Below are 19,614 nucleotides of genomic sequence, written 5' to 3' on the forward strand. Positions count from 1 at the left end.
ACAGCTTGTCCATACTCCCCCGCCCCCATCCTGTGGTAATTGGAAGTTCAATCTCACACCTGGTCAAAATACACGGTAAGTATTGTCTACCCCCCTCCCCCATCTTTTAAATTTCATTGGGTTCATCTGCAGTTTTCTACTGGTCGAGTATTATCAGTTATTATACCTATACAAGAGAACATTACACTAATGTTTTAGTCAGCATACTCAGACATTATGGTAAGCTGTATCAATATTCAATCGTATTTGTTGATGTAAGAAACTAAATTCTTGATACCGAGAAATGGCATTTGTTAATGATTTTCTGGACATCAAGAAATTATTTCTTGATAAGAATTCTTAATATCAAGATTACATTACGTCAGTATCAAGGAATAAATCATTGAAACCAAGAGATAAGATTCGATGTTGTTAAAGTATTATCTGTCGGCGTATTCTGGTTAAAAGGTCCGAATGTGAAAGTCCTAATTACCATTACTAAAGTGATGGTGCGTTCACATACCTGCATTCAGAGGGATACCAACCACGGTACCGAGAGCAATGAAGAGTGGGAACGTGACCGCGATACCGAAGTTAATCAGGAAGTTAAAAACTGCATATAAAACAAATAATTATCGCTGGTAATTATCAAATATATCATGTTTTTATCAATCCCATTCCCTTCGACTAAATATTATTATTCATAAAAAATATAGACAGAAAAGATAATATGCCCCAGTTTATGTTACCCAAATATTGTATAGGTTTCTAAATTAAGCAAATGATATTTTGCAAATATGAATAGCAGTCTGACAATAGAGCATTGTATTTTATATGCCATGTCACATTTGGATAAGCTATCAAGACTACAATTCATGTACTATTATAAAGAAAGAAACTTTGAGTTCAAGAATTATAAGCGCCCTCTATCCAAAGACCCATAATATTTGGAGTACCATAAGGCTTCATACTAGGACCGCTTTTATTTTAAGGTGATTCCCAATAATCCTTTATCCATTTTAAGGCATTTCCTACAGTTCCAAAGTGCCCGAATACACCCCTACACACCAAACACCCTCACACACACTTATTCTCTCTCTCTCTCCCTCCCTATTGATTAGTATTGTCGTCCTCACCTACTGATAGAGCTGAGCTACCACAAAGATAGTTCCACGGCATGTTGTTCCAATCCCACTGCTCAAAACCTGTGTAATACACGGTGAGTAGTACAGGCCACAGGAAGACCAAATCAAAGAGCGCCAGCAGCGACAGAAACAAGCTTACCTGTCCAGACGTCGCATCCCCGATGTACCGCTTGAATAATACCTGTTATCAAAGATTGTTTTAGAGATTGATAGACTGAAGGAGCTGTCAAACCTAGACGTGTCAACCAGCGTTCTGTATGCTGACGTACGTAGGCTATGGCAAGCTGTTTCCTTAATCCCATTTTTATCACGAATGGTCTTTTCTTAAATGACAAGTCCACCCCAACAAAAAGTTGATTTGAAGAAAAGGAGAAAAATCCAACAAGCATAACATTGAAAATTTCATCAAAATCGGATGTAAATAAGAAAGTTACGACATTTTTAAGTTTCGCTTAATTTCACAAATCAGTTTTATGCACATCCTGGTCGGTATGCAAATGAGGGAACTGATGACATCACTCGCTCACTATTTCTTTTGTATTCTATTATGTGAAATATGAAATATTATAATTTTCTCATTTTCCTAGGAAACAATTTTCTATTCCTTCCTGAACATGTGGTATTACCATTGTTATAACATTTTATGGTTCAGTGAAATTGGTCCTTAATGTCAAAAGTAAAAAATTGTACGATATTGTATGATTCGATACAAAAGCAATAGCTAGTGATGGACATCATTGACTATCTCATTTGCATGCCACTGAGTGGTGAATAAAACTGTTTGTTGAAAAATAAGCGATACTTCAAAATGTCATAACTTTCTTATTTTACATCCGATTTTGAGTTTTTTTTTAACATTGTGCTTTGTTTGATTTATCTCTCTCGATTCGAATCAATATTTTTGTAGGGTGGAATTGACCTTTAACAACGATTTTAATTGTTCATATTTAGTGTGGCATACAATAAAAAGAAAAGATCGCACAGAACTAAATCACCAATTCCTCCATCTTGTAAACGAAATCAATGAAAGTATAATGATAATCCATATACCTTATAAATAGCCGATCCAATAGCTGAACCGATTGAGAGAGCGATACCGATAGCAGTAGTTCCTTGAAAACCATCTGCGTATGATATAAGTACTATACCAGCGATAGATAGGATCACAGATAGGCCCTGGGGAAACAGACAATAGAAGAAATATATCCCTTTGCATTAATTCCATTGAAATGACCTTGTAATAATATTAATAATAAATGATTATTTTAAAATGGCGACATGGATCCTATAATCAACTGGTTGGAATCGATCAGGTGACTAGAAGTTGATTGTACAATAGTTCAATACATGTAAATTTGCTAGTGCCCGGTACTTGTTCTTTTGGCATGTGAGAGCTTTAACCCTAAAAAGACTGGGGGCTGATTCAGCCCCCCCCCCTCGACATTTGTCGCGATAAATCCGCCGCGCAAATTTTTTTGACCGCGTCGCTCGCTGACTTTTTACTTTCAAGTCTCGCGCAACTTTTGAGACCAAAATTGTGACCCCGGGTACGCGGTTCCAAAATTACGCAACATTTCGTAAGTGCATGCAGACCAAAAATTACTCAAAAACGTGAATTAGCATTTCAGGGGCATTATTTTATTAATTAGAGCAAACTTATGATTTTACGCATAAATTAGCATAATTAATGAGACATGAGATTTTTTGCAGAATTTGATGTTATAGTTATGTAGATAATGCCATTGGTAATGCGTGTGCCAATTTTCGTCGCGATCGCGCGATCGACGACCGAGATCATAAGGGGGGGGGCTGAATCAGCCCCCCCCCCCCCCAGTCTTCTTAGGCGTCGAAATAGCCCAGTCTATTTAGGGTTAAGAATTGGTGGTTTATGAAATAACAATGATCAAAACATATAATACGCATCACTTTGGTCTGGCACAAAAAAAAGTTACACACGAATTATTTGAATCATTTGACTGTTCCAAAATTATTGTTATTACCTTTGAAACAGTCCAAACGCCCTCGACTATAATGCCTTGGGCGTGTTAGCATTATTCTAGAGGTACATCTTGCGTATAGTTCTTACTAATGCCCTCAATGATGGCTATTGAAATCACAACCGTCGCTATCGACTGGCAGAATTGTGAATAATTTAACAAAATATGCCCAGGTACGTGTGAAAAATGTTTGCAGGGGGGAATTACACTAATTTTTCTGCAGACAAATTTGATGACGTCAGCTATATAGAATCAACTTTATTCGCAGCTTGCTGGAGTCATACCACGAAATCAGACTGATTCCGCTATACTACCCGGTGCAAAGTAAGAGTGTTATTACAAGCATACCCTCGCAGGAAGAAGTACAATTCGTTCGTGAAGCCAAATCCACGAAAATATGTATATGAAGGCGGTATTACTGGAGAACAATGCCGTGACGTCAGCTGCAGCAATCCTACCAAGCGCGTAAACGTACATATAATTGGTCACCATCCAGCACAGCGCGAAGGGAGCGACCAATCGGAAGTAGTTTTTTATGGTAAGCCCCTTCCGCCCGAATACTCGTTCGGAATGCCTGAAAATAATGAAAAAAAAGATCAATATTAAAACGTGACAGACAAGAATATCGGATCGGGGGAGCATTTTCATTAAAGGGCATACGGGGGATTTTATTCGACGGTTGGCATAGGAACTGTGCCTCGCAGCCAATCTTAACCCAGGAAAGCTTTCAGAGATGTCGGAAGACATATCTTGTAGAAAAGATCCCCTTGGGATACGGGGCTATCTACGGGACCCAATTTTCCCATATATATGCGTTTAATTTTATATATTTTCATTATGCATCCACATGTTACTTTAATGACTTCCAAATTCGTCAGGTGATGTGGTCAGGTGCTTTGTCATTTGACTCTTAAACTAAGGGTTGTGTTCAATACCACAAGGCACATAATACGTTTGCCATTCTCCATCTAGGTGTTATTCGGATTAAGATGCGACACAGTCATTGAATTAGTTTGTATAGCTCTATGGTATTAGTGTGCCTTTCAAATCGCTCCAAACTGGAACGCTACCCAGAACAGCGTGTCTTAGATATGAAACTGCGATTAAGTACATGATCAGAGTAATATAATACATGTATTTGTAATATGCCACAATACTATTTGAGAAAAAATCAAAATACTCTCTACTTTCTACTTCTAATAGTCTTTATGTTATTACTTGTATAAATCGACGGTTCCTGAATAACTGCGACTCTCCTTCTTGAATATCCACGAACCGGCCACATAAAACGGATAGCAGATGAACATCCACAAAGTCCCAAACCAAACGTTGAAGTAAGGCGCATTGAAGGTTTCCGAGTATGTACTCTGTGAAAATTGAGTCGAACCGACCCACGAAACCGCTATGCCCACGACTATCACAAAACCCAGGAGAGTCTTTCGAACATTTTCGAAATTGTTCGTGATTTGTCTGGAGCCATCTTCGGATGTTTCCGGTGTTGTTTCTTCATTGGGTATAATTGAGTTGTAGTTCGGTGGTTCCTCGTCATCTACTAGGATTGGTTCACTGTCATCTGTTTTCTCCATCACCTTCACTGGAGATGGAAATACATGAATTTATTTTAAAAAGTACAATGAAAAAACTCCGGTGTTGATTTAACACCAGCCTGGAATCTATATATGTCCACACCAGAGAAGTGTTAAAAAACACCAGTTTGGTTTTGGTAAGACACCAGATATGTGTTTATACAACACCAATTAAAACAGCATCGGTTTGATTCCAAACTGGTGTTATTTCAATACTTCTCTGGTGTAGACAGATATAGATTCCGGGCTGTTGTTAAATCAACACCTGAGTTTTTGCAGTGTATATATCGTCATCATCAGTATCGTCACAATCTGTTTTATCTATCACCTTCACTGAAGAGGGAAATAAAGGAATTCATTAAAAAAGTATGTATCGTCATCATCAGCATCATCACACACTGTAAAAACTGTGGTGTTAAAACTGACACCAATCGGTGTTAATAGAGGACCACACCCTGAGGTGTTAAAATTACACCCTAAAGATTGAACATAACACCAAAGAGTGTAAATAACGAAAGGTGTTGTAATAACACCTATAGGTGTAAAATAACTGCTGTGGTCCTCTATGTACACCGGTTAACACCACAATTTTTGCTGCGCAATCTGTTTTCTCCATCACCTTCACTGTTCAAAGAGGGAAATAAACGAATTCATTTTAAAACGTACACTGAAAAAACTCCGGTGTTGATTTAACACCAGCCCGGAATCTATATATGTCCACACCAGAGAAGTGTTAAACACCAGTTTGGTTTTGGTCTAACACCAGATATGTGTTTAGACAACACCAATTAGTATTAAAACAGCATCGGTTTGATTCGAAACTGGTGTTATTTCAATACTTCTCTGGTATAGACAGACATAGATTCCGGGCTGGTGTTAAATCAACACCGGAGTTTTTGCAGTGTATGTATCGCCATCATCAGCATCATCACAATCCGTTTTTCTCCATCACCTTCACTATAGATGGAAATACACGAATTTATTTTTAAAAAGTATTATCGTCATCATCGGCATCATCACAATCGCCATCATCTTCATCATCATCATCATTATCGTTATTATCAGCATTATCTACAACATGTTCTTTTTCTCCTTCTACGTCATCATTATCTTCATTCTACATGTTCAATGGTACAAAGGAAGACGAGTGGGTGACTGGGGTGAAAAAAAAAAACGAGAAAAAAAGTGTAATCGATATCATCAAGGTCATCATTGTCAATGTCATCATCATGTTTCTTATTTTTTTACTTTCATCTTCGTTGTATAGTTTTGGAGTAATGATAGTCAATAACCCTTGTGATTACTCTGAAGAGTATCAATTTTGAAATAATTAAAGGCGCTAATTATAATTATTCAATTAACCCCTTCTCCACGGATTGGAAATCATTGTTCAATAAATTTAGGATTCTCCAGAAGTTGTTTTAAGACCCACTTGTAATTCGTCTCAACAAAACGTCATATTCCTTTACTTGAGTTCATTGCCACATCGGGCATCAAGGTTTTAAATGTATCTAAATCAATGTGTCCAAAGTAAATATTGATCTGAAAAGATTTATACTTTGCCCCCTTTTGAGTACACTGGTGCTAGTAAACGGAAAATATATATTGTTCACTTATTACCGATGTTTTTACATTAACAGAAAAACTGAATATTTCATGACACATCTTTGTTATGCTAAGGTCACATATTAGCTCAGACAAAAAATTAGGAATTAAAAAAAATAATTTGCAGCTATTATCTGAATCTCAACATGATCTTTCTTTGAAATTCAGACACATCATACGGCCAGGGAAGTGTTATAACACTTCCCTGATACGGCCATATTTTTTTTTTCACTGGGGTAGGACGCGCAAAAATTTTCGAAAAAAAAAAAATCAAAAGCGAGGGAGCATTTGCATTTTGTAAATTAAAAAAATCGGATTTCCTGCACACTTTTCGTGATTTGGGGGGAAAATGTTCAGTAAAAATGTAATTTCTCAAAATTTCTGGGGGCGCAACTGCTCCTGCCACCCCTTCCCCGCTGAGTACGCTCCTGCTCTTCATGTTTGTCTGATATTATACTCGCTCATGCGTGAAGTATATAATTATATTATAATGACAAAGGTGGAACTAAGTCATACAATGGAAAACTTGTCATTTATGATTAATTGGTATTAGTTTACAAAAAAAATAATAGTTCTCGGTTTAGTTTTTCTCGGACCCACTGTATGATGTCGTCACATATCTTGTTCGCATTTCCAATTGAAGGATCATCATATCACTAATGATCTGAACATTCAAATACTCATAACTTTTTTATTGTTCGTCCAATTGTTCTCAAACATTTATTGATCGTTTTCTTTTATCTTGTACTTTCACATTTAAACTAACTCGCTCCAAGGGTTCTCATTGGGAAAAAGTAAGTATCAACTATCGACCTACAGGAAGAGGTAGGGGAAGGCGGGGTAAGTTGAGCATAGGGGCAAGTTGAGCCACCAGCCCCAGGCCAATAATGAATGAGTCAGACATTGTGGTGGTGTCATGTATTGATGACCCATAGCATAACCCCTAACCCCACCACATTGTTTTCCACTTTGAAACAAAAAGTAGTTTTTTAGAGGGAAAAGTATGAATTTCAGCCAAAATAGTAAAAAAGAGTGTGAAATAGATAAGTGCTTTATTCACACACACGTCTTTAAATATAGTAAAGACATGATAACAACATTGTTAGTCCAGGTATGGATCTTCATTCTTGTCATAGTCTTTTATATGATGGATGCATAATAAATGTGTGGATACAAAATTATCGCACTAAGTTCGGACTGGGGTAAGTTGAGCCAAACAGCATGGGGCAAGTTGAGCCATGGTAATTCTTATGGTAATGTATCTTAAAAAACAAACAAACCATAAAAATCGATTGAAATGCAGGCTGAAAGGAGCAAATTTACATGACTGCTTTTTTTCCTTTTAAAGGATGTTAGTATTTATAGAGAATTAGCAAGTGAAAAGACTTTAAACAAAAAATTGACATGCTGGTTCTCCCCCCATACATTTTGTACGTAGTTTTTGTGGCTCAACTTACCCCAGACGGTGGCACAACTTACCCCATATATGGGGCAAGTTGAGCCATTTGACATCGGTTTTTTCAAAGGTCACGATGACTTTCAGTGTGGGGGTAGACAGTTATATGTAGGTGAAAAACATTTCCCAAGAATCAAATTTAAAGGCAAGGTACTTATTTCTACAATAGTACTAGTCATATCAATTCTAACATGCAAAATGCAAAAAGTGTCACAACTTACCCCGCCTTCCCCTACGTTTCATCATATCCCTTCATAATGCAGCAACTCAAAGTAAAGGAAACTGAAGCCTTGAAGTTCATTGAACTTTGTACCCATTGGATAGGCAACATTAATTGTTGTGAAAATCCCATATTATCACATGCCGACACCACACTGCAGATTATTTTACAATAACACCTGATTTCTGCATACATGAAGGTATTGAATGCATAGGCAGATCAAAATAAAACAATGACCCGGGTCAATGACATCCAAGAACAGAGACCAGTTTGTAATTTAGCAGGGCGTGATATATGTAATTAAACATAAAACTTAATTCATGTTCGAGTGACTAAAAGTTGTAGCGCCAAATAAAGGTGAATTTAAAATGTATTTCACGGCATTGAAAGACGTACTGTCATACTTGACAATCTGATTCTCATTTTTTTTCTGTCTCTCTCTATCTCTCTCTTTCTCTTTAGATTATGGGTACAGCATATATCTTTTTTTTTATTTTTTGTCCCTCTTTTCACTTTCCGTTAATTTCCGAGCATATTTAAACAAATTATCAGTCGCGGCAAAAGGTTGAATAAGTATGCGCGTGTGATTGAGTTTTTACCATGTGTGTAAATCAGATTCACATTTGGGGCTCGTTTCATAAGAGGACAACAGGGCTCAGCAGCCAATAAAAATCAAGATTACCATATGGTAGTTGCCATAATGGAAAAGTTACAACATTTATAACTCTTCATGAAACGGGCCCATGGGACTGGCTTTTAACATCACCATCGGAAAGACGTGCAGGTCTCGAACCTCAAACCTCTACATCAATTTGTAACCCCCCCGGGGGGCACTGAGTATATAATGCATAGTGGGTATGTGCCGGGGACCCCCATTTTTACACAAAAATGTCCGGTCCAAGGCATAGCATTTTTGTCTCATTGAGAAAAAAAAACAAAGAAAGTCGCTCCAAGGTATAGCATTTTGTTCTTGAGAAAAAGAAGAAGGAAATCCGCTCCAAAGCTTCGCATATTTTTCGTTACGCCGTTCCGGTCACATTGATCTACTGTAACTTTGGTGAAAAGCGGCCGCAGAGCGCTGTCCGACCATCGTTTCTGCGCGAGCGCACCCGACGGAGGCTGCGCTAGCTGAATCATGCATGCATGCCCGTTCCATAGGAGTGCATACGCACGTACTCACACGCTGGCGATCCGTTCCAAGGACCGCCGTTTTCAGAAAAATTGTAGTTCCGAAGACCCTCCTTTTTACAATAAGCCCGCTCCAAAGCCCCCGTTTTTTGTCTCGCCCGCGGCACACCCCTACAACTTTTTTGGTCTAGTGCCTCCCCCCCCCCCATATACGTAGCTTCCATTACAGGCGCACGCCACAAAACGGACAGCTGAGGCATGTCAGATTAATTATACACAGCATTGGTCACGTATACAATTAAGACTCGAAAGTACCGACATCAAAACTGTTACTAGTCAATAATAATTGAAATATGCACTGATGGATCCAGGGCGGGGGGGGGGGGTTGGCACAGCAAATTTTAATTTTGCTTTTAATTCAAAGGGGGGGGCCGGCTGTGCCCCCCCCCCTTGAAAAGCTAAATTTAAATTTGTAAATGTGAAAATGCAATTAAAACAGAGGTGTGCCCCCTCTTTTAAAATTGAAGACCTTTTTTTTTGCTTGTCAAATTTGTTCGGTTACGAAATATACTTAATTTATGGTTGAAAACAAATTTGCCCCCCCCCCCTTGGAAAATCCTGGATCCGCCCTAGAAATATGTTATTTTTTTATGTGCATTTTACTTAGGGAAAATTCCGAAATGAACAGTAAATATATAGACATAGGCTAAGATAATGGGCGTGGGGTAACTATGTGAACCACATAAAAAGGTGATTAACGGTCACGAACATAAATTACTTACACTTACAGTTACAAATTCAACTTGAAGAAAAAAAATCATGTACTACCCATGCTTATCTCTTTCAAGATAAAAAATAACGATCATAATATTTCCCATTAAAATCTCTCCATTTTACTGTTTTATTTTAGTTTAAACATATAAACAACATGTGCCAATACTGAATACTGTCAACTCGATCATACTGAACAGTACATTAAATGCAATATTTTTTCATTGACTTTAAGTTTCACTATACATGCCTATTGTTTTAAAAGCACAATGTTTTAAACGCACCAACAAGTATATGCACGGCTGCAGATGAGCACCCATGATATTTCCTTAGCACTACACCCTGACTTATGGATCATGCTGTGTAAGTATTCCAGTTTACACAGCACAAATTTTAAATCCCTTACAAATTTATGACACCAAACTTCGCGTTCCATACTCTGATTTGATAAACACTCAAATTATAATAGAAGAGCTGGAGACTCGCAAAAATAACCGATAACAAGCGTTTAAATACGTGTCTGTCAGTGATATCACTTACGCTTTTCTCTTGACCGACATTATGTAGATACGTATGTCTAAAAGATTTTCCTCCTAGCGGTCTCCGAATGAAGAATAATGAGTATCCCAGTAAAATATGTCCGTATCCGAAAAACATTAAGCCCGGCGTACAGCTTGCATGTATATGTTTAAACAGAGTACTCTCCCTCGGCCTCGCTCTGTAGCTCTCCCAGGCCCATTGAGCTGAGGTTCATGGTTCACTGGTTATCAATATGGAACGCGATATGTAGTGCATCTACGACAGAGATATATATTGATGTTATCTCTACGACCTACAAGTTTCAATTCGTCTAATGTCGATTCGTGTAGTTGCAAACTCGTCTACTATCATTTGGTCTACCATCAGTTTGCCCACTATCAACATGGTCTAATTCCCAATTTGTTCACTTACCATTTCGTCTGATAACCAGTTGTCCCAATAAAGCCAGTCCATATTGGACTAAATTAATGTTAATTAATTGTGCTAAATAAATGCTAATGAAATGGTTATCAGACCAACTGAGACGAAATGGTGATTACACGAAATGATGTTTGAACCAAATGGTTGTTAGACGAACTGTTGATGGGAAGAATGGCATTATATAAAAAAAATGAAAGTAGATCATGTGAGTGGACGCGAATATAAAGGCAGTAGACGAGTCAGTGGCAAATTTACCCCGTGGGAATTTACTCCTAAAATATTGGTGTAGAGCCTGCGGTGATTTGATTTAAAATGTATATTGATTTAAAAACGACATCAAGTTGGTGTCAACGGGGGGGGGGGTACGTGGTCCCTTGCTATTAGAAGGCACAGACCTACACCTCGATCTTTATTTAACTCTTTGCAGGCAGATAATTATGATGACAATTGTTTCCATGTTATTTTCTTTAATTCAGGATTTCCATATTGCACCTCTAATACTTACTGTTATTATGTAGATGTTAACTGTTGCCTTTTATCTGTTTATTTAATTTGGAGGAGGGGGAGAAAACTAATTATTACGATTGTTGAATTTATTTGTACGAATGTGCAAGATTTCAACATCAGCGCGCAAAGGGTTAAGATGGCCGGATATTGATAGGACATTGATCCTTTAACCCTCTGGTTGCATGGCAAAAAAATAGTAGGGTAGATATTTTCTCTGCCATTGGGTTCAAGAAGGGGCCTTCCCTAAACGGAAATCTAACAGATCATCCCCATGCAATGAGACCCCCATCGACTTCCAATCGGCAATCTGTACGCGCATGGAAAGTGGAGGAAAAAATGATATTCCGTTAAACCCATTAAAACCTAGGACCTAGCTAATATACGTCACCATTGACAATTATTGGTTTTAATTTGGCAACGGGGGATCAAAATGATTATTGAAAAGAAATTGTCAATTTCCAATAGTCACTCAATGTGTATTTTTTCACTTTCCATATACCTACTCGGCCAATTGCCATTATAGGTATTAAATGGGCAAATTATACTTTGCATCTCAATTGGTGTTCAATGATGAGTCCTTTGCATGATCTCTGTGTTGGTCGTAAAATAGGGACAAGCACAAGGGGAGAGGAAAGCAAGTGAGGGGAAACTACCGAAATACGAAGTTTTCCTTCCCTTTTCTGTCTTGCTTAATTTTGGTGACGAGTATAATAGTATCAACTACCAAATTCACTTAATAAAATACGAAGCCTTTATAAGTAAACCAATAAAGCCGTGTATAGCTCTCACCTAAAAAGGTCAATTCGTTAAGAGCTGACAAAATAATCAGCACCAAAAATAATAAAATTCACTTCCTAAACATCCGTCTGTTAAAAGGCACTGTAGGGAGATGTGTGTTGCAGATAACTTTAATCACGATCTGCGGGTCTGTTTTGGCTTTCATTGATCCCTTCCTCCAGTTCCCGTTTAGAGTCCAACTGAAGAATATGTTGCGAAAATGAAAATTGATTGAATGGAGGAAAGGGTATGGATGAAGCGTAAGTCGCGGTTCCCCAACTTTCAAAAACTTGGTCCAATGTCATACACACACACACACCCACACACACAATTCCATACCCGCCACCCCATGCAAGCACATTGCATAAGAGAGACGTTTATCGGCCCACAAAAGGAATATTAGCTCTGGGGAACTTTGATGTAAGCTTCACGTGCCATGATTATTCTCTATTTCCCCATTTCTTTTCCAAAATAATTATGTAGCAAAAAAAAATGAATTGCGCCAATTTCCAAATTCACACCAATCAAAGTTCATCTGAGGAACCACATTAACCAAGAAAAAAGCCAGAGAAAACCCACGATATTGAAACATTAATCTTAGGTCATCCCGGCATTTCTGGTCTTGACAAGTCACAAATCTTTTTAAATCATACGATATCAGCTAATCAATATTTACTTAACGACGTCTCCTTTAGTATTGACACTTTAAATGGCGTTTGTGTCAATTGATGGGATTATTGCCGATATGCATTTAAATCATGTGAATCGTGAATGGTACGTAGTGATTATAGGTCTGAAGGTCAGATGAAAGATTTTAATAATGGATGCATGTGGTAGTTTTACAGGTCGGCCTACTTGGCGACCAGCAGTCAAAAGTTGTTTTTTTCTTTCACATGGATGTAGGAATAGGGTTTAGAAGTACAGGTATGTTATAAACTGCACACCGTTCATATGTACAAATACAAATGGTTGGCATTTTCATCAGTTTCATGAAATAGTTTATTCAGAACTTCGAAAACGTAAAAGAAAAAAAGTATTATGTCTACACAAACCCAAACTGTAAAACGCAATTTAATTAATTTAATGGATAGATAAGGCCCGATTAATGGAGTCAATAAAATTGAAGCGCTTATCGTACGGTAGCTGTGGTGCCTGGTATTCATACATTCATGTACAGCGTTTCCCCAGAAATAAAAAAAGGAAAAAATGAGTCGACAATTTTCCAAATGTCCTCATATGCCTACTCTGATCTTTATGAACTTCACAACATCCGATACATAAATGACACGTCACTGCAAGAATTATTTACCTCGATATAAATGAAGAGGGTCTGTAAGCTATTAAACAAAGTTAAAATAATTTATAACAAAATAAGCAACGAGATGACAATATAATAGGGTCAGCATACCTTCCTTTAATTCTAACGATGAGTCTAATTTACTGTCCTTCTGTTCGGCATCCGAGCTACCCCCATTTTGGTGGGGCGTATCACATGACTTTTCCTCGGCGCCCCCTTCCATATCTACTCCGGATCTTGAAGCTCGGATAATAAAGGAGGTAGAAGTCAGAGCGTGTCCCTTCTTGTTGTTCTTCCGTTATTAATGAGAAGCTTTAAGAATGGAATTTCTTTTCTTGTAAAACGTCAGTTTGATACGGAACGAATTCGAATCCAGAATATTTGAAACATACAAGCAAGATAAGCAAGTTGACGTTGATCATCAAGAAGACCGAAATTTCGTGGTATATATCGCTCTTTCCACAATCGTTCACGGCTCAAATACATTCACCGGGATCAGATTTGTATCCTGCAAGTCGAAGTTATAAAATGTGCAAATATAATCTTCTTTTACGAGGTCTTTCTAAAAGTGGGGCACCCTGCTCGGTTCTTCGAGCAAGGTGTTTCGCCGGGGTGTTTCGGATTCTAGAGAGGACACGAACACATTTCCTTTTCCTCGATCGAGACACTTTTCCAAGAAATGATTACCACTTTAAAAAAAATCCACAGAAATGATAGGAAAATTTCCAGACGCTCGAGAAGTTAAAGAAGAAGTCAAGAACATTTCAAGTGCAATATCGAGTGACCTGCTGGCAAGTTGAGCGGGTACCTGCAAACTGTTAAAATTTATTACACGTTATACGATCGGAAGCACAAGACGGTACTAACGCATCCCCATGCTGATCATAATGCACTCAATGTACTATGCCTGGTACTATATCTTTGACTATCGCATGGCAAACTGTATATTTTCTAGTCTGTTTTATAACTTCTGTTTGCTTTACTACCACACGTGCCAGGAATTTACGGAGGCAATGTGAAAAAAAAATGAAGACACGCTGGGTACACCAGGGAACCACTAATCAGAGACATAGGGCGGGGAAGGAGTAGGGGTCAGTCGCCCCTGTCCCCAGAGGTGAAGGGGGGGGGGGTGAAACTGAAAGGAAAAAGAGGAAAGAATAGTTTTGAAAATGGAGTGCTAAATGGTTACGGCCCATTGTAGCCTACCCCATTGAGGAAAAAAAATGAAGTCACACAAGGATGCTACAGCAAGAAAACATGGATGGAGACGTAGCCTGATCTTTGTTTCATCACACAGCAAAAACTGTGGTGTTAACCGTTGTACATAGAGGGTCACCCCACCAGTTATTTTACACCGGTGATAAATTGGTGATGTTGGTCTTACACCTATAGGTGTTATTACAATTACACTTTTTGTTGTTGCATCTACATTCTTTGGTGTTGTGTTTAATCTCTATAGGTGTAATTTTAACACCTCAGGGTGTGGTCCCCTATTAACACCAATTGGCGTCAGTTTTAACACAGCAATTTTTACAGTGCAGGTTTAATATGGGCTTTCGACCATTGGGCCTTCTTCAGGTATCTGAAGATGTACAAGAGATACAATTGCGCTATAAAGAACAAACAAATTTAGCAAATACGTATACATACCAACAAGTTACTACATTACGGATTCTTATTAAGTGATGCTAAAAGATTATTGAAGTCGATTACGTTTTGAGAGGCGCCATATGAAAAAGTAAAATATATAAACATTTATATAATATATAAATGTTAATATATATTGGACAGATTCTATTATGAACGATTATGTAATAATGTACAACATAAAAATGGGTTTATTATTAAGGATATTGGTTTCTATTATGTACCGTTTCCCTGGCCCCTTGGCTAGGATGATGCACAGACGACCCCCGCATTAGATCTGTTTATACATAACAAACACCCACACATCACCTCAATGGTCAAGCATTTATTCTAAAATTCAAGGTAAGAAACCTGCAATTTATTATATAGATATTTACATACATTTACCAGAACAAGACAACATTATATTTACATTATTCTTACCTCTTATGGACATACCTTGTATAATTATTAGCTATACATATCTGGGATTGATACTTCATGTGAACATGTGTGTGTGTGTGTGTGCATGAATAGGTATGGTGTGCGCGAGTGTGTGTGTTAGTGTGTGCGATCGCAAGAGTGCCAACTTGTTTAAATACTTCACAAGACATCTGGTCTGTTTATACTCTTTCATTTGGCGCCTGCCAATATGTGTGTGTGCGAGTGTGTGTGTGTGTGAGGGTGTATGCATGTAAGTATAGGCAAATTTCGCCCCCTGTCAAAATACCATATGGCACCTGCCTTGGGAGGAGCATAACATAGCGATGCTTTCTGATGGCTGGGGATGGGGGAGGGGGTGGTCTCGTACATGCCTTATTAATTGACCAAATTTAGAGTGCCTGCATGCCTTTCTTCTCTGATCATGTTGATTGATTTCACAGTCATTTGTTTTAACATTCAGCGGTTTAATCCAGACATTCGGCTGAAGGTGATCTTCATAGCTAAAGCATGTTTTATTGATTACGTTCTGGTAAATCAAAAATTATTCACGTTTAAAATTTGAATTAATATTTACTCGGATATTTAAGGACGAAAATTCACCGTGTAATTGTCAAAGTGAATTTTCTTGGGTCCCTACGCGGCAAAAAATGAAAAAAGGTCTATGGTTTGGAGGAAAAATGATTTTTCTTATTTGCTAAACACTATATTACGAGCATTGGATGGGGTAGAAATTACCCCTAAATATAATTATTGTTTCATGTTATATCATTGATAGTTCAGCGTCGCAGAGACATAGCTTCGGGACGCAGTGGGCATAGTTAAGGTCGCAGTGGGGTTTAGGGTCGCAGTGGGCATAGTTTAGGGTCGCAGTGGGCACTAGTTTAGGGTCGCAGTGGGCATAGTTTAAGGTCGCAGTGGCCATAGTTTAGGATCGCAGTGGGCATAGTTTATGGTCGCAGTAGGCATCCTTCAAGAACAAACACATAGAATCAAGATCGATATCCTTGTTGCACACTCAGAATATGAAAGGGACGAATCATTTATATATTAGCAAAGCAAATTTAAAGCTTCACTTTTTAAGCGTTGTGGCCCACTGGATTAGTCTTCTGACTGAACCGGAGCGTCTTCCTACGGCAAGAAATTTATTCATATTGTTCTGTACTCAACCCAAATGAAGTAGTGGCGTAGCTAGGATTTTTTTTCCTGGGGGCACTTTTCAGGGGGGGGGCACCATTTTTTTCCAGTGTGTGTGTATGTGTCACACGGGCGGATCCGACATAGGGGGCGGGGCCCGAAATCATCTTCACCTATATTTTCCCCGATCAGTCACTTCTTAGTTTTATTCTCATAAACCACCATGATCATGAAATAATCTCATATGCCTTATAAAATGTGCGAGCGCGAAGTGCGAGCGATTTTTTTTACTTTCATTTATTTTGTAGTGAAAATTGAATATTCTGGGAAATGTTATGTATGATCCTGAACAAATTCGTATGTAACTAGATGGTTACTGCGAACGCCAATCGCGAGCAGAAATTTTTATTAACTGTTTTAGCATTATTGAAAAAGGACCTGTCAAGGACTGCATACAGTTTTTCCCATGAAGACGGTATACGCGCGAGCTAATTTTTTGACATTCCGACCTAAAAAAATGGTCATTCTAAGCACTTTTTGTATTAATAAATTGCATAGGTATGTAACTAAACAATTGATTCGAGCGCGAAGCGCGAGAGGAAGAAAATTGAGATTTTACAAACCTATAAAAGCGGGACACTCTATTCATCATTAATAATGCGATCGTGAAGCATGAGCAGACAATTATTGATATTCTGATGTGAAACTGGATAACTTAAGTACATTTTAAATAAAGAACATGCAGGCTATTGCGCATGTTTTAGATTTAGACCAAGATTCTGGGCATTCTGAATACATTTGTTTCATGGAACATTATGGAATACACGTGGACAATGCTAATATGTAGACCATAAAGTGGACATTTTACAGAGCACTTAAATTTTAAAATAATGAAAAGTCGATGTCCGAGCTAAAATATTTTTTGTATATTGACTTCAAAACTTGCTCCATATCAGCCTAATGAGCAAGATATGAATCTCATCGAACAGGCAATTCTGGCGGGAAGCGCAAGCAAACATTTTATACAGTAACTATGAAAGATTTGGGGTTTTCAGGTCATCCCTTCACATTTTTTTCATTCACTCGTCTTCCTCCTCTTGTTTCTCTTCTTTCTTTCTTCTTTCTCCCTTCTTTTTTTTTGTTCTGCCAATTTTTTCAGGGGGGGGCACACCAAATCTCAGGGGGGCACGTGCCCCCCCCCCCGTAGCTACGCCACTGAAGTGACGTAAATGTGGGTACCTGGCAGGAATTCATTCCTTGAAATGTCTCCTCGCTGAAAAGGATGCTGGGCTAAAGCCAGGGTAATAATATTGAAGTCCTTAAAAAGCGCAAAGGGACGTCATGTTATGATATGCGCAATACAAGAACTGATTATCATATTTCTACAATTTCTCCCAGACCAAAATGCTTGTAAATCCCTATTGCCAGGCGTGGCGGGGGACGGGGGACAGCCTGGTCTATGCAAATATATCCAACTCAAATTCAGTGGTCACTTGGGTGTGCTTGAGTCGGTAATTTATGTTTGTCTTGATAAGAAAACTCGTTATTTCCTTATCCCTTGCTCGAGTTTGAACTTTAGATGCACTTATTTTGCGACTTTGCTAGACTTCAATTTTGCAGAGTCATGCAGCGCAGACATATCGTTTGCAACGCAGATTTAGCATACTATATGTTTTCATCAGTAACTGTGGGCAATTTATAATGACGCAACCTGGGTCGTGTGGTTTAGTGGTTAGAGCATTAGACATGAGTGACAGGTTGTGAGTTCAACTCAAATCCTAGACAGCTGGCAGCCGTCTGTTTCGAGGTTTTTTTTTTTCTTTACATTTTCATTGTTTTTTTAATTTGTCCTCGTATTTGGCGAGTGGAGCCAACGGAGTTCAGCGGAATAGCCAACAAAACAAAAACAGAGACCAAAGCTTTTGGTCTATTCAAATCCCAGCTCTGTCATGAGTCCCCCTTACCCCCCCCCCCAAAAAAAAGGGGGCCCGAGATCAATTCCTGTCGTCTACAACGGTGAGCCACTATGACTACACGTAAAATATCAAACTGGTTCTATACTAGCTTCGGTGTTGCAGAAAGCTGCTTTGCCGAGTTCCTACGGGAGGTACCCCACACCCGGGGGGGGGGGGGCACTTCCATTCACGAGTGGATACCATGCGCGACCATGGGATCTCGAAAAGCACCCTAAACACGTAATTTCCATTTTCTGAAAATGCACCCCTTAACAAGTATTGGCGTGTGAAACCCTACCCTTAACAAGTATTGGAAACAAAACGATACTCTTATTGATAATATTCCCTGAAATGAACCCCTAAACAAGAACAGGAATGTTTTATTGTTACGGGTCCTTCGGTCGTCGGCTTTACCTTATTTGGTTTAGTACGACCCCACCTTCTACACCTCGCGCAAATCGGACTCTAAACACGAAGTTTTGGGGCAAAAAGGACATCCTTTATAAAACATTTTAATTTTGTTTTATCATCCCCGCATATTCGACCCTAAACACGTAATTTTCCTAGCGAAATAGATACCCTTTTTTCATCATTTTTGTGTTTTTGACACCCTTATCACGTTACGTACGTAACGTGCCCTATCGTGAAAAAGACATCCTTTTTACGTGTTTTTTTGGTCGCGCATGGTATCCACTCGCCAATGTAAGTGCCCCCCCCCCCGGACCCCACAAGAAACAGAAATTTGTCACAGGCAGAGATCGAGTCTCCATCCTAAACATTGCTAATATAATATATTTTGTATTATGTCAAATTTCAGTCTGTGCTTGAAGACTACATTTATCATACCATTTTCTCACTTCAGAAGGTTTTTATTGGTACAGGTATTCGGATATAAATCTGGCGTTGACATGCATGGTGAAATACTTCTATCAACATTGTTCATTATTGGGGTCATCGGTTAAATAGATGTTTCAATAGGTGGTTTATTGTAAAAGATAGATTACGTTATTTGCCTTCATAAAAATAC

The 19,614-nt window shown here is 38.5% G+C and overlaps 1 protein-coding gene across 2 annotated transcripts in view; it reads right to left on the minus strand.

The window, feature by feature from the left end:
* LOC121405730 (putative thiamine transporter SLC35F3) overlaps window positions 1–14,415 on the minus strand; it is a 17,545-nt gene extending 3,130 nt beyond the window's left edge. The window contains exons 1-6 of one of the 2 annotated variants that reach the window (XM_041596673.1): window positions 13,540–14,415; window positions 4,340–4,715; window positions 3,470–3,695; window positions 2,175–2,300; window positions 1,116–1,305; window positions 503–592 (exon numbers count right to left, since the gene is read on the minus strand). In XM_041596673.1, coding sequence (XP_041452607.1) covers window positions 503–592; window positions 1,116–1,305; window positions 2,175–2,300; window positions 3,470–3,695; window positions 4,340–4,715; window positions 13,540–13,651 — 1,120 coding nt within the window. In that variant the 5' untranslated portion in view covers window positions 13,652–14,415. Of the gene's footprint in view, window positions 1–502; window positions 593–1,115; window positions 1,306–2,174; window positions 2,301–3,469; window positions 3,696–4,339; window positions 4,716–10,427; window positions 10,579–13,539 lie in introns of those variants that run through there. The other variant, XM_041596674.1, reaches the window with a different exon arrangement.
* Window positions 14,416–19,614: the final 5,199 nt, after the last annotated feature.

The sequence above is a fragment of the Lytechinus variegatus genome, chromosome 19, assembly GCF_018143015.1.
Source record: "Lytechinus variegatus isolate NC3 chromosome 19, Lvar_3.0, whole genome shotgun sequence".
Classification (NCBI taxonomy): Eukaryota; Metazoa; Echinodermata; class Echinoidea; order Temnopleuroida; family Toxopneustidae; genus Lytechinus; species Lytechinus variegatus.